The 15,114-nt window shown below is 43.0% G+C and overlaps 1 protein-coding gene across 3 annotated transcripts in view; it reads left to right on the top strand.

Moving 5' to 3' along the window:
• The window catches only part of LOC135510747 (uncharacterized), a 31,037-nt gene extending 19,474 nt beyond the window's left edge, over positions 1 to 11,563 (top strand). For 2 of the 3 annotated variants that reach the window (XM_064931920.1, XM_064931919.1), the window contains exon 3: positions 6,709 to 7,502. In XM_064931920.1, the coding sequence (XP_064787992.1) occupies positions 6,709 to 7,372 (664 nt within the window). In that variant the 3' untranslated portion in view covers positions 7,373 to 7,502. Of the gene's footprint in view, positions 1 to 6,590 lie in introns of those variants that run through there. The other variant, XM_064931921.1, reaches the window with a different exon arrangement.
• Positions 11,564 to 15,114: the final 3,551 nt, after the last annotated feature.

Consider the following 15,114-nt stretch of genomic DNA (forward strand, 5'->3'; position numbering starts at 1 on the left):
TGACTGATGTCCTGAGATGTTGCTTCAATATATCCACATACTTTTCATGCCTCAGGATGCCATCTATTTTGTGAAGTGCACCAGTTCCTCCTGCAGCAAAGCACGCCCACAACATGATGCTGCCACCCCGTACTTCATGGTTGGGATGGTGTTCTTGCACCAAGCCTCCCCTTTTTTCCTCCCAACATAAAGATGGTCATTATGGCCAAACAGTTCTATTTTGTTTCATCAGACCAGAGGATATTTCTCCAAAAAGTATGATCTTTGTCCCCATGTGCAATTGCAAACCGAAGTCTGGCTTTTTTATGGCGTTTTGGAGCAGTGGCTTCTTCCTTGCTGAGTGGCCTTTCAGGTTATGTCAATATAGGGCTTGTTTTACTGTGGATATAGATACTTTTGTACCTGTTTCCTCCAGCATCTTCATAAGGTCCTATGCTGTTGTTCTGGGATTGATTTGCACTTTTCGCACCAAAGTACGTTCATCTCTAGGAGACAGAATGCGTCTCCTTCCTGAGTGGTATGACGGCTGTGTGGTCCCATGGTGTTTATACTTGCATACTATTGTTTGTACAGATTAACTTGGTACCTTCAGGCATTTGGAAATTGCTCCCAAGGATGAACCAGACTTGTGGAAGTCTACAATGTTTTTCTGAGGTCTTGATAACAATGATAACAAGCTCAGTTCGTTGCTGCTGTGACACACCGCCAGAGACCATGAAGGCTTACAACATGCCTACAATCCCTCAGTCCAGTCTCTCTCAGCCTATTGCACACAGTCTGAGCACTGATGGAGGGATTGTGCATTCCTGGTGTAACTCGGGCAGCTGTTGTTGCCATCCTGTACCTGTACCGCAGGTGTGATGTTCGGATATACCGATCCTGTGCAGGTGTTGTTACACGTAGTCTGCCGCTGCGAGAATGATCAGCTCTCTGTCCTGTCTCCCTGTAGTGCTGTCTTACCTGTCTCACAGTAACGTTAAAAATAAATGTAACACAGCGGTTGCATTAAGAAGCAGTGTATCTTTCTAACTATATGTAGAACATGTATATTTAGTCAAAGTTTATGATGTGTATTGCTGTTATCTGGCGTTATCTGGCGGAGCTATTTATAATTTCTCCGGACATTTTTGAGCATTTTTTGAACATGGCGTCAATGTAAACGGAGATTTATGGATATAAATTTGCTTATTATTGAAAAAAACATACATGTACTGTGTAACATTTCCTTTTACTGTCATCTGATGAAGATTTTCAAAAGGTTAGTGAATTATTTTTCTTTTAATCCTGCGTTTGTGATTGTGTCTTTTGCTTGACAATATGGCTACATATTGTATGTGTCCTCGTGGTGGTTTGATATACATATGTGCTATGTTTTCGCCGTAAAACATTTTAGAAATCTGACTCGCTGGGTAGATGAACAAGGTGTTTATCTTTCATTTGAGCTATTGGACTTGTTATGTGTGGAGGTTAAATATTTCTACGAATATTTTTGCATTCTGTGCGCCATCTTTTGAGTTGAGCTTGGGGGGGGGGGTGCCCTTGGGGAACGTGTACCGTGATGTCGTTAAACCATTTACAATGAAGATCTGTGAAGTTATTTGGATTTTTACGAATTATCTTTGAAAGACAGGGTCCTGAAAAAGGGACCTTTTTTTGATGTTGCTGATTTTAGTTATCTCCACCATGTTAACCCAATCAGCCAATTTACATCACAGACATTCCACATCCTCTCTCCCCCCTGCCTAGGCTATCTGATTCAGAGGGGTTGGGTTAAATGCGGAAGACACATTTCAGTTGAATTCATTCAGTTGTACAACTTGACGAGGTATCCCCCTTTTCCCCTATCACCATGAGACCCAATTCCCCAGCTCTTATTAGAAAGGAAATACACAATGTATCAGAATAGGAACCACTGGGGTTGCATTTTCTATTTACTCACAGAAGACTCGTGCAATACACTTTGAAATGTTTTGTGAAGAAATAGTATTTGGGTTGTTGTTGTTGTTTTCTGGGGGGATCGTACCTTACTTTCTACCTAAGCTCTTTTCCCATGGTATCTCCAACAAACACCCCATAATTGTTATTTTTTATGAACAGCTTCTGTCTCAGTTTTTGAAAAAAGCCTGAAATTCCACCCACCCTTTCTTGGTGTAGATCATGGCTCCCCCCTCACTCTCTCTCCTAAACCCAGGTTTTGTCATCTCAGGTCATACATTCCTGGCAGAGACTTTCTCCCCCTGGTTATGCAGAAAGAGAGGGAGAGAGCACAGAGAGAGAACAAAGGACTTCACTTGGCCAAACTCCTTAATCCCCAAAATGTGAGAATTAAACAATTTCTACTTTTGAGAATGTGGGAATGGTCTGTGGACACTTAAGGGACAATTATCTGTCTCCTCGCCACGCGCTCTCACCACTGGTGTCCCCCAGGGCTCTGTTCTAGGCCCTCTCCTATTCTCGCTATACACCAAGCCACTTGGCTCTGTCATAACCTCACATGGTCTCTCCTATCATTGCTATGCAGACGACACACAATTAATCTTCTCCTTTCCCCCTTCTGATGACCAGGTGGCGAATCGCATCTCTGCATGTCTGGCAGACATATCAGTGTGGATGACGGATCACCACCTCAAGCTGAACCTCGGCAAGACGGAGCTGCTCTTCCTCCCGGGGAAGGACTGCCCGTTCCATGATCTCGCCATCACGGTTGACAACTCCATTGTTTCCTCCTCCCAGAGCGCTAAGAACCTTGGCGTGATCCTGGACAACACCCTGTCGTTCTCAACTAACATCAAGGCGGTGGCCCGTTCCTGTAGGTTCATGCTCTACAACATCCGCAGAGTACGCCCCTGCCTCACACAGGAAGCGGCGCAGGTCCTAATCCAGGCACTTGTCATCTCCCGTCTGGATTACTGCAACTCGCTGTTGGCTGGGCTCCCTGCCTGTGCCATTAAACCCCTACAACTCATCCAGAACGCCGCAGCCCGTCTGGTGTTCAACCTTCCCAAGTTCTCTCACGTCACCCCGCTCCTCCGCTCTCTCCACTGGCTTCCAGTTGAAGCTCGCATCCGCTACAAGACCATGGTGCTTGCCTACGGAGCTGTGAGGGGAACGGCACCGCAGTACCTCCAGGCTCTGATCAGGCCCTACACCCAAACAAGGGCACTGCGTTCATCCACCTCTGGCCTGCTCGCCTCCCTACCACTGAGGAAGTACAGTTCCCGCTCAGCCCAGTCAAAACTGTTCGCTGCTCTGGCCCCCAATGGTGGAACAAACTCCCTCACGACGCCAGGACAGCGGAGTCAATCACCACCTTCCGGAGACACCTGAAACCCACCTCTTCAAGGAATACCTAGGATAGGATAAAGCAATCCTTCTCACCCCCCTTAAATGATTTAGATGCACTATTGTAAAGTGGCTGTTCCACTGATGTCAGAAGGTGAATTCACCTATTTGTAAGTCGCTCTGGATAAGAGCGTCTGCTAAATGACTTAAATGTAAATGTAAATGTAATTATGACGAGTGTGTTTAATTTGGTGATCTCATGAAGGACAGGAAACACACATAACGGTATCTCTTAAAGTGTACATTTCCCAGCTGTCAGGTTTACACCTAAATCTTTTGAAAAGTATGTGATTAAACATGAAACTATTTGTGAAAAGATGTAATGTGATGTTAACCTTCTAAATGAGAGTATGTATTTTCAGATGAAGATGAACTAGTCAGTGGCCACACCCCCGTGAGCCCAGGCATCACATTAGGCATCATGGACCCTTTTCTACTGAAATGTATAAAACCCACTCCTGATGAAATTCACACCAGACCATGCAAACCCGGTGTAAGATAAGGTTGCAAATTATTGAATTTCTAAGACCAAAACATGCCAGGTGACGCTGGTGTGTGAAGTGGTTTAAACTTACAACTCTACCAAATAACAAGACTATACCACGTGGATCATTGGATACATGGCTGGAAATGGTTAAACTCTGAGACTATCGATTCACTACAGAATAAGTGAGAAATTCTAGACGACACAAATTACTAGTCTGCAGCTAGAAATTACGTAAACCTAGGACGAGAATACAGACAACCGCCATAACATCTATCTATGAGAACATTTCCGAATGGTACTCTGAAGTATCAATTCTAAAAAATCACGAAAGACTTTGATCTTCGGGGAAACACAACCAGAGACTTTTCTGTCAACTCTCTCCAGCAGACGGACCAAATACCAACAGAGAAGACCACAATGACCTACAGGCATAAATATAAATTATTTTCGAATGAGCGGTCATTCATGTAAAGTATTAGCGATTTCTGTGAGTGTTGTAATCCTTGATGAGTTTCCCACTCTTGAACTGCACACCTTTTTTCTTTTGTCTACCAAGCCGTCATATCGGTTTAATCCGCTAGGGACTTTACTATGTATCATGTAGAAACCTAATGTATAATATCTACTGTTTGTTATGTATTTCTGTGATTTGATTAGTTAGTAAATAAATAATTTAGCCAATTTGTATATGCTAGGGTTCATGCAGATAACCAAGAATTTTACGATGTTCAGATGAGACTGCTAGAAGGTAAAGAATAATGAATGATTTTTTATTTTTATTTATTTCACCTTTATTTAACCAGGTAGGCTAGTTGAGAACAAGTTCTCATTTACAACTGCGACCTGGCCAAGATAAAGCATAGCAGTGTGAACAGACAAAACAGAGTTACACATGGAGTAAACAATTAACAAGTCAATAACACAGTAGAAAAAAAAGGGGAGTCTATATACAATGTGTGCAAAAGGCATGAGGAGGTAGGCAAATAATTACAATATTGCAGATTAACACTGGATTGATAAATGATCATGTACAGGTAGAGATATTGGTGTGCAAAAGAGCAGAAAAGTAAATAAATAAAAACTGTGGGGATGAGGTAGGTGAAAATGGGTGGGCTATTTACCAATAGATTATGTACAGCTGCAGCGATCGGTTAGCTGCTCAGATAGCTGATGTTTGAAGTTGGTGAGGGAGATAAAGGTCTCCAACTTCAGCGATTTTTGCAATTCGTTCCAGTCGCAGGCAGCAGAGTACTGGAACGAAAGGCGGCCGAATGAGGTGTTGGCTTTAGGAATGATCAGTGAGATACACCTGCTGGAGCGCGTGCTACGGATGGGTGTTGCCATCGTGACCAGTGAACTGAGATAAGGCGGAGCTTTACCTAGCATGGCCTTGTAGACGACCTGGAGCCAGTGGGTCTTGTGACGAATATGTAGCGAGGGCCATCCGACTAGAGCATACAAGTCGCAGTGGTGGGTAGTATAAGGTGCTTTAGTGACAAAACGGATGGCACTGTGATAAACTGCATCCAGTTTGCTGAGAAGAGTGTTGGAAGCAATTTTGTAGATGACATCGCCGAAGTCGAGGATCGGTAGGATAGTCATGCTATTGATGTAAAAGATCTTCAGATCTTTCAGAGTGGATTCGGGAGATAGCCGCTCTATATAAACTAATGCTTCCGTGATGCCCCGGATTCCGAATGAGTTAGTTATTGCCTGATTAATTTAATCAAACAATGAAACGTTAGGTAATTGATTTGAAAATAGCATGTCATCACATTAAGGATACTAGAGACACGACACAGCTGTCAACTAAACTCTGAGGAAAGACCAAATTGAAAACATTATTTTCTCAGCTCACATAAATGTGAGGAGGGAGGGGAGGGAGGGAGGGAAATGAAAGAGGGAGTGAGTGAGAGAGAGAGGAGTGAGAGAGAGAGAGAGAGAGAGAGCAGGTGGGGGAAAACTTGAAGGAAGATACTCGAGTGAGGGAATGAGGAGAGGACTGGAGAAAGGGAGAGGTTTTGGGGACAATATCATACAGCGAGAGGAGGAGTGCTCAAACACAGAGAGAAGAGAAAGGTGGGGTTGAAGCGAGGGGGAGAGGTAAAGCAAGAGACCTTTAGAGGTGTGAGATGGTGTGTGGGGGTTATGTGATTTGTGGGGTATGAGGAGTGCTCAGGGAGTGCATGGTGAAAGAGAGAGTTATCAGCATAAGGTGCTCACAGCAGGAAGTATCTGACAGCCTGTTACAATGTCCACAACTTAAGGCCCCCATCTATACTGCTCCTGTACTATCTGCGTTAGTGTTTACCTTTTTCACTCTCTGCTCTCTCTCTGTTGATCTCTCTCTCTTTCTGTCTGTCACTCTCTGTCGCTCTCCCTCTCTGTCATTCTCTGTCTCCCTCGTAGTGTTTTTCACTCTGTGACTGCTACTAGGAGATGTGTCCTTGTTTTGACAGTGTGCAAGGGGGTGTGTGCGGGTGTTTAATCGATTCTCAGGCAAAGCTGACACCCTGAGACTACTGTGTCAATGCACCTAAATAGCCTGTCGTATTTCTTCTCTGTGTCTTAGAGAAACAATGAAAGTCATGTGTGACTGGTTATTGAAAGTTGACAGTTTTCTATAGAACACAGGGACTGCTGACAAGACAGGGAATAATAAATATTGTTATTTTATTTCTATTCCATTTATTCACATTATTTACATTCGCATTTAAATAAATGTGAACTGCTGGATTAACTAAACATGCTATCTATTTGTTTGTCTGTCTCTAATGGTCTCTCTCTCCCCTTTCTCTATTTCTCTAAATGTTTTCCTTCCCTTCTCCCTGTTACATCTATGATCCGACTGTTCCGTTGGACGTCCACGGCATGAATAGGGACCCTGCAGAGAGCTCTCTCTACCAGCCCCACCACCTCCCAGCAGACGGCGGGGACCAGTCCAACAACAAACAGAAGCAGGACTTCCACAACCTGGGCTTCAGCAACAGCAACAAGTACAACGATGGAGAAGATGGAGGACAAGGCCTCAAGCTGGAGATCGACAACAACCAGATCAACAGGCTTCACGCAGTGCCCGCCAACCCAGAGAGGGGGCAGGGGAGGGGGCAGGGAGTCAAGCCTTGGGCAGTGGAGGGTGGTGGTGGTGGTAGGGGTCTGTATATCCTCCATCCAGAGGGTCAGGTTCCTAGACGAGATCCATCTAAGGGCCCCAGCCAAGTTCCAATCTACCCTAACACACTCTCCCTGGATCATAGTCACCATCTGACACATTTGGGCGACAATGACTCCCACAAGATTAGGATGTTCCGAAATAGCTCGGACCCCTCCTGGCCCGGTGTGGGGTGCTACACCTCGTTGACGGATGAGCTGGATGAGAGGGTGGGGGGCACACCTGAGTACCTGTGTGACACAGGGGATGAGGAGAGCGTCCTGTCTGTGGATATTCCAACTAGTACAACTAGCCTGTCCTCGGCAGACACGAAGGATGATAGGAGGGCGCCGGACGCCACTACCGTAGGAGCGGGATCGGGATCTCGGTGACGAAGAGCGAAGATGAGGGACGGGAAGAAGATGACGTGTATCACATCACAAACTCTATGGTGGCGGAAGCTCTAGCGGCTCTAGATGCGGCAACCGCCGGGGAGGACTATGAGGACTAACTCTTTAAAAACTCTTAAATATTTTTCTACAAGGCCTCTTACTATTCCAAAAGCACAGTCTAACTTCGATATCTATTTTAGCTTCAATATCTGCTGGGGTGAACAGAAGGAGATTTTTTTTTAACTAAAATATGGATTTATTTTTTAACATACTGTAGATCATGCATATTTGTCTTGTGAGTCACATGGGCATACAGTACCAGTCAAAAGTTTCTTTATTTTTTACTAGTTTCTACATTGTAGAATAATAGTGTAGACATCAAAACTATGAACTAACACATATGGAATCATGTAGTAACCAAAAGAGAGTTAAACAAATCAAAATATATTTTAGATTTCTCAAAGTTGCCACCCTTTGCCTTGATGACAGCTTTGCACACTTGGCATTCTCTCAACCAGCCGTCATTGTAAGTAAGAATTTGTCCTTAATTGACTTGCCTAGTTAAATAAAGGTTAAATAAAAAATGTAGAATGCTTTTCCAACATTCTTGGAGGAATTCACACATATGCTGAGCACTTGTTGGCTACTTTTCCTTCACTCTATGGTCCAACTCATCCCAAACTGTTTCAATTGGGTTGAGGTTGAGTGATTGTGGATTTCATGTCATCTGATGCAGCATTCCATCACTCTCCTTCTTGTTCATATATGGCCCTTACACAACCCGGAGGTGAGTATTGGGTCATTGTCCTGTTGAAAAACAAATTATTGTCCTACTAAGTGCAAACCAGATGGGATGGCGTATCACTGCAGAATGCTATGGTAGCCATGCTGGTTAAGTGTGCCTTGAATTCTAAATAAATCACAGACAGTGTCACCAGCAAAGCACCCCCACAGCCATCCCACCTCCTCGTCCACGGTGGAAACCATACATGCGGAGATCATCCGTTCACCTACTCCGCGTCTCACAAAGACAAGGCGGTTGGAACCAAAAATCTCAAATTTGGACTCATCAGGCTGAAGGACAGATTTCCACCAGTTTAATGTCCATTGATCGTGTTTCTTAGCCAATGCTTGTCTCTTCTTATTATTGGTGTCCTTTAGTTGTGGTTTCTTTGCAAAAATTCGACCATGAAGGCCTGATTCACGCAGTCTCTGAACAGTTGATGTTGAGATGTGTCTGTTACTTGAACTATGTGGAGCATTTATTTGGACTGCAATCTGAGGTGCAGAGAGCTCTAATGAAGTTATCCTCTGCAGCATAAGTAACTCTGGGTCTTACTCTGGGTCTTCCTTTCCTGTGGCGGGCCTAATGAGAGCCAGTTTCATCTTGGTTGAGACTGCACTTGAAGAAACTTTAAAAGTTCTTGACGTTTTCTGGATTGATTGACCTTCATGTCATAAAGTAATGATGGACTGTTGTTTCTCTTTGCTTATTTGAGCTGTTCTTGCCATAATAAAGACTTGGTCTTTTACCAAATAGGGCGATCTTCTGTTTATCACCCCTACCTTGTCACAAAACAACAGCTTGGCTCAAACGCATTAAGAAGGAAAGAATTTCCCCAAATGTACTTTTAACAACTTGTTAATTGAAATGCATTCCAGGTGACCACCTCATGATGCTGGTTGAATGAATGCCAAGAGTTTGCGAAGCTGTCTTTTTTAAATTGTTTAATTTCACTTTTGTTTAACCAGGTAGGCCAGTTGAGAACAATTTCTCATTTACAACTGCGACCTGGCCAAGATAAAGCAAAGCAGTGTGACAAAACAACAACACAGAGTTACACGTGGGATAAACATATGTACAGTCAATAGCATAATAGAAAAATCTGTATACAGTGTGTGCAAATGAAGTAAGGAGGTAAAGCAATAAATAGGCCATAGTGGCAAAGTAATTACAATTTAGCAATTAACACTGGAGTGATAGATGTGCAGATGAGGATGTGCAAGTAGAAAAACTGGTGTGCAAAAGAGCAGACAAACAAAAACAAATATGGGGATGAGGTAGGTAGTTGGATGGGCTATTCACAGATGGGCTGTGTACAGCTGCAGCGATCGGTAAGCTGCTCTGACAGCTGATGCTTGAAGTTGGTGAAGCAGATATAAGTCTCCAACTTCAGTGATTTTTGCTATTTGTTCCAGTCATTGGCAGCAGAGAACTGGAAGAAAAGGCAGCCAAAGTAGGTGTTGGCTTTGGGGATGACCAGTGCAATGTACCTGCTGGAGCGCTGCTATGGGTGGCTATTGCTATGGTGACCAGTGAGCTGAGATAAGGCAGAGATTTACCTAGCAAAGTCATCAAGGCAAAGGATGCCTACTTTGAAGAATCTCAAACGTTAAAAATATTTTCATTTGTTTATCAGTTTTACTACATGATTCCATATGTGTTATTTCATAGTTTTGATGTCTTCACTATTTTTCTACAAAAATAGTAAAAATAAAGAAAAACCTGGAATGAGTAGGTGTGTCCAAACTTTTGACTGGTACTGTATGTGTGACTATTTTGCCAAGGATTGGGTTGCGTAACGGTAGTCTGTTGTGTCAATGTTTGTTGTACTCAGGTGCAAGAGATAATAATACTCTAGGCACTTGACTGTGAATATTCCCAGTGTCTTAAACCTAATTCCTAAACTACAGTACGTTTTACACTGTTTGGTGTACACTGAGTATACAAAACATTAGGAAAACCTTCCTAATATTGAGTTCTAACTCCCCCAGTAGAACAGCCTCAATTAATCTGTGCATGGACTCTAAAAGGTGTCGAAAGCCTTCCACAGGGATGCTGGCCCTTGTGTCAAATTGTCTGTATGTTCTTTGGGTTGTGGACCATTTTTGATACACACGGAAATTGCTAAGTGTGAAAAACCCAGCAGCGTTGTAGTTCTTGACACAAACCGGTGCACCAGACACCTACTACTATACACAGTTCAAAGGCACTTAAATCTTTTGTCTTGCCCATTTACCCTCTGAATGGCACACATACACAATCCATGTGTCTCCAGAGAGCTTGCTGTGCTTCATTGTATGAACACACATTGATAGGTCATCTCCAGCTATCTATTTTTGTATTGTATCCATGTTGTTATTTTTTACCACTTTTTCCTATGTTATTTATCAAATCAAATCAAATGTATTTATATAGCCCTTCGTACATCCGCTGATATCTCAAAGTGCTGTACAGAAACCCAGCCTAAAACCCCAAACAGCAAGCAATGCAGGTGTAGAAGCACGGTGGTTAGGGAAAACTCCCTAGAAAGGCCAAAACCTAGGAAGAAACCTAGAGAGGAACCAGGCTATGTGGGGTGGCCAGTCCTCTTCTGGCTGTGCCGGGTGGAGATTATAACAGAACATGGCCAAGATGTTCAAATGTTCATAAATGACCAGCATGATCGAATAATAATAAGGCAGAACAGTTGAAACTGGAGCAGCAGCACGGCCAGGTGGACTGGGGACAGCAAGGAGTCATCATGTCAGGTAGTCCTGGGGCATGGTCCTAGGGCTCAGGTCCTCCGAGAGAGAGAGAGAAAGAAAGAGAATTAGAGAGAACATATGTGGGGTGGCCAGTCCTTTCCTGACTGGTTGGCCCAGTCCTTTCAGAGACATTGCCCAAAGTTTGTAGAAAATAATTAGACACGTGAAGAAAAAGACCATAGTGAGAGGTAACCACATGGGTTGTTTGTTGTTCCTGTCTGTTGTCTGACCAGTGACGTTAGATCAGCTTACAACTTCCCATTGTGAAGCATACTGAGTTGACCAAGGGCAGACATGATGACATAAGACCCTATGAAAAGAAGGAATTATATCACTGATATTGTCACGTTCTTACCTTAGTTCCTTTGTTTTTGTCTTTGTTTTAGTATGGTTAGGGTGTGAGTTGGTGTGGGCAGTCTATGTTGGTTTTTCTATGTTGGTTTTTGAGTTAGGCCTGGTATGGTTCTCAGAGGCAGCTGTCAATTGTTGTCCCTGAATGAGAATCATACTTAGGTAGCCTGGGTTACACTTTTGGTTGGTGGGTGTTTGTTTCCGTGTGAGTGTTTGGGACACACAGTACTGTTTCGTTTTGTTCACATCGTTTATTGTTTTGTTCCAGTGTTCAGTTTGTTTATTAAAAAGACATGAACACTTACCACGCTGCACCTTGGTCCTCCTCTCTATCTCCAGACGACATCCGTCACAGATATACTTAGCATCTGTGCATATTGTTTGTAAACATTATACATTTGTGAAGGGTCTTTGTTTCAGTGAAGGAACATTCTTTTTTTATCAGGACTATCCCTTTAAAGTCATTGTTTGTTTGCCAAAATCATTTATATTCCAATGTATACAGTATATACATAATATATTTAGATGTTTAATTTTCTAGGCCAAAAGAAGACGCCAGGGACTCAAACAGACGCTTAAAGTACAACACCCGGCTAAGGCGGTAAACATGCTAACTTTAGCTGACCACATGATAGCTGTTAGTGTGTCTCTCCCAATGTCCCCTTGCAGTAGAAGAGAGCTTTTTAGCAGATCTTGTAATGTTCTTTAGCTGCTTTATCTCGCCAATCCCGTTTTGGTTTTTCTTCCTCAAATTGTGTCTCTGTTTGTCTTGGTATAATGGCATTGTAGCCTAGTGGTTAGAGCATTGGACTAGTAACCATAAGGTTGCAAGTTCAAATCCCCAAGCTGACAAAGTACAAAATCTGGCATTCTGCCCCTGAACAGGCAGTTACCCCACTGTTCCTAGGCCGTCATTGAAAATAAGAATTTTCTCTTAACTGACTTGCCTAGTTAAAAAAAATACAAAATAAAAATATCACTCACCATTAGATTGTTTTGGGGGGGTAAGTTTAAATGGAGCATCCACCCTCCAACCTATCTTTGTTTCTGTGGCATTACAGGGTCATGTGCTTTTTGTCAGGTCTTTAAAGTGTAAAGTGATTGCTTCTGCCAGTGGCCTTCCTCTTAGGGCTTGATTCAATGTGTATCGCTGATGATCTGCACTATAGCACGATTGTAATTTAAAGGCAACTGCATTCCTGGTAAACGTTGCATATGTCGGCTCAATTGGAATTTACCATTATATTTCAATCGCGCTACAATGCAGACATTCAGTGCTACGGATTGAATCGAGCCCTTAATATCGCCTTCATATTGTCATGAAGCGTCTCAAAGCCTGTAACAAAAGGGAGACAACGTGGAGATAAGGCGTAAGGAGTAACAAAACATATATTTCTTAAATAAAGTTAACTAAGTACAATATACAATGGTGTGTGTGTAATCAGTAGTGTAAGTGACTGTTTTGCATGCATAAATGTGATAACGCAGGGTGTTGAAAGGTGTTAAAGCAAACAACCAGAAGGCCACCAAGATACACAACCAAATCTGTAAAGGTGTCTGTATGGAGAGAGTATTTTCAATGAATGTGGAAGAGGTCTATTTATCCTGGGACACACCCGGGCCCAGGTATTTCCCATGTATCTGACGACCCTCCCAACTCCGCCCACCGGCATCCTAACAAGGAAACAAGAGCAAAGATAGAGAATACGGCAGACAGAGTGGGAGGGTCGTAACACTATCAACTCCTTTTTCATGGTGCTCAAAGTGACTGCTCAGACAGACAGGTTATCATCTCATCTGGTGATTGAAGTGTAAAGTTGCTTGTTGTATTAGAAGGAAAACTGAAATGTGACTTAACTACTAAATCCTCCCAGAGAGAGATCACATGGTGTGGAGGCTGTTATTAAACATCTCACACAACAGAACCAAATAGTTAATCTTACTACTGAATGACAGACAATGTGGGCTTCATAATTGACTGCAATGTCACACACAGTGGGATAAACTAGCTACTACCCCTTCAACCATCTTGGGATCTTACTTTAGGTGTGTGTATGTTTGTGTGTGTATGAACAGTAGACAAAGGGGTACAGTTTCAACTGATACCTGGGGTTGAAGGTCGAATTAGAAATATATATGCTGAAGAGTGAATAGAGCTTTGTCTGTCCAATCTGTACAGCAGATTGTCTACTTCCCATTATAAACAGAACAGTATCCTTGAGATGAAGCACACATTGTAAAGAAAGACACATTTCAATTGATAAATAAAGGGTTATTCTTTCAAATGTGTGTACATTGTACTGTCTCTGTAAAATTCACATAAATAAAATGGCCATGAAAATAGCTGTTGGTGCCATGTATGGTGTTTTAATTAGTTCTTAGTTCCTTATGTACATTGGGTTAGAGGGGTGTACATTTAAAATTCTTGTTTTTCTCAAGGCTGTTGGGTTTGGAGTGATGTCATCAATAATTATGGTGTGGTTACTTAGAGGGATAGCTCACATAACTTAAATACCCTGGTAGTCTACACCAGGATGGTAGGTTTGATTCATGGGACAACCTATACGTAAAATGTATGCATGCAATGACTGTTTTGGATAAGAGTCTGCAAACGGCATATGTGCCTTCGGGAAGTATTCAGGCCCCTTGACTTTTCCACATTTTGTTACATTACAGCCTACTTATAAAATTGATTAAATAAAAATAAATCCTCAGCAATCTACACACAATATCCCATAATGACAAAGTGAAAATAAGTTTTTAGAAATACCTTATTTACATAATTATTCAGACCCTTTGCTATGAGATTCGAAATTGAGCTCAGGAATATTCTGTTTCCATGGATCATCCTTGAGATGTTTCTACAATTTAATTGGAGTCCACCTGTGGTCAATTCAAATGATTGGACATGATTTGGAAAGGTACACACCTGTCTATATAAGGTCCCACAGTTGACAGTGCATTTCAGAGCAAAAACTAAGCCATGAGGTCAAAGGAATTGTCCGTAGAGCTGCGAGACAGCATTGTGCACAGAAGGGTACCAAAATATGTCTGCAGCATTGAAGGTCCCCAGGAACACAGTGGCCTCCATCATTATTAAATGGAAGAAGTTTGGAAACACCAAAGCTCTTCTTAGAGCTGGCCTCCGGACCAAACTGAGCAATCGGGGGAGAAGGGCGGTGACCAAGAACCCAATGGTCACTCTGACAGAGCTCTAGAGTTCCTCTAAGGAGATGAGAACCCTCCAGAAGGACAACCATCTCTGCAGTACTCCACCAATCAGGTATTTAAGGTAGAGTGGCCAGATGGAAGCCACTCTCAGTAAAAGGCATATGAGAGCCCGCTTGGAGTTTGCCAAAAGGCACCTAAAGACCCTCAGACCATGAGAAACAAGATTCTCTGGTCTGATGAAACCAAGGATGAATTATTTGGCCTGAATGCAAAGCGTCACATCTGGAGGAAACCTGGCACCACCCCTACGATGAAGCATGGTGGTGGCAGCATCATGTTGTGGGGATGTTTTTTAGTGGCAGGGACTGGGAGACTAGTCAGGTTTGAGGCAAAGATGAATGGAGCAAAGTACGGAGAGATCCTTGATGAAAACCTGCTCCATAGCGCTCAGGTCCTCAGACTGGGGCGACGGTTGACCTTCCAACAGGACAACGATCCTAAGCACACAGCGAAGACGCAGGAGTGGCTTCGGAACAAATCTCTAAATGTCCTTGAGTGGCCCAGCCATTGCCCGGACGTGACCTGACCTAACATATCTGGAGAGACCTGAAAATAACTGTGCAGCAACGCTCCCCGTCCAACCTGAGAGAGCTTGAGAGGATCTGCAGAGAAGAATGGGAGAAACTCCTCAC

Source organism: Oncorhynchus masou, chromosome 23 (genome assembly GCF_036934945.1).
Source record: "Oncorhynchus masou masou isolate Uvic2021 chromosome 23, UVic_Omas_1.1, whole genome shotgun sequence".
NCBI classification, from domain to species: Eukaryota; Metazoa; Chordata; class Actinopteri; order Salmoniformes; family Salmonidae; genus Oncorhynchus; species Oncorhynchus masou.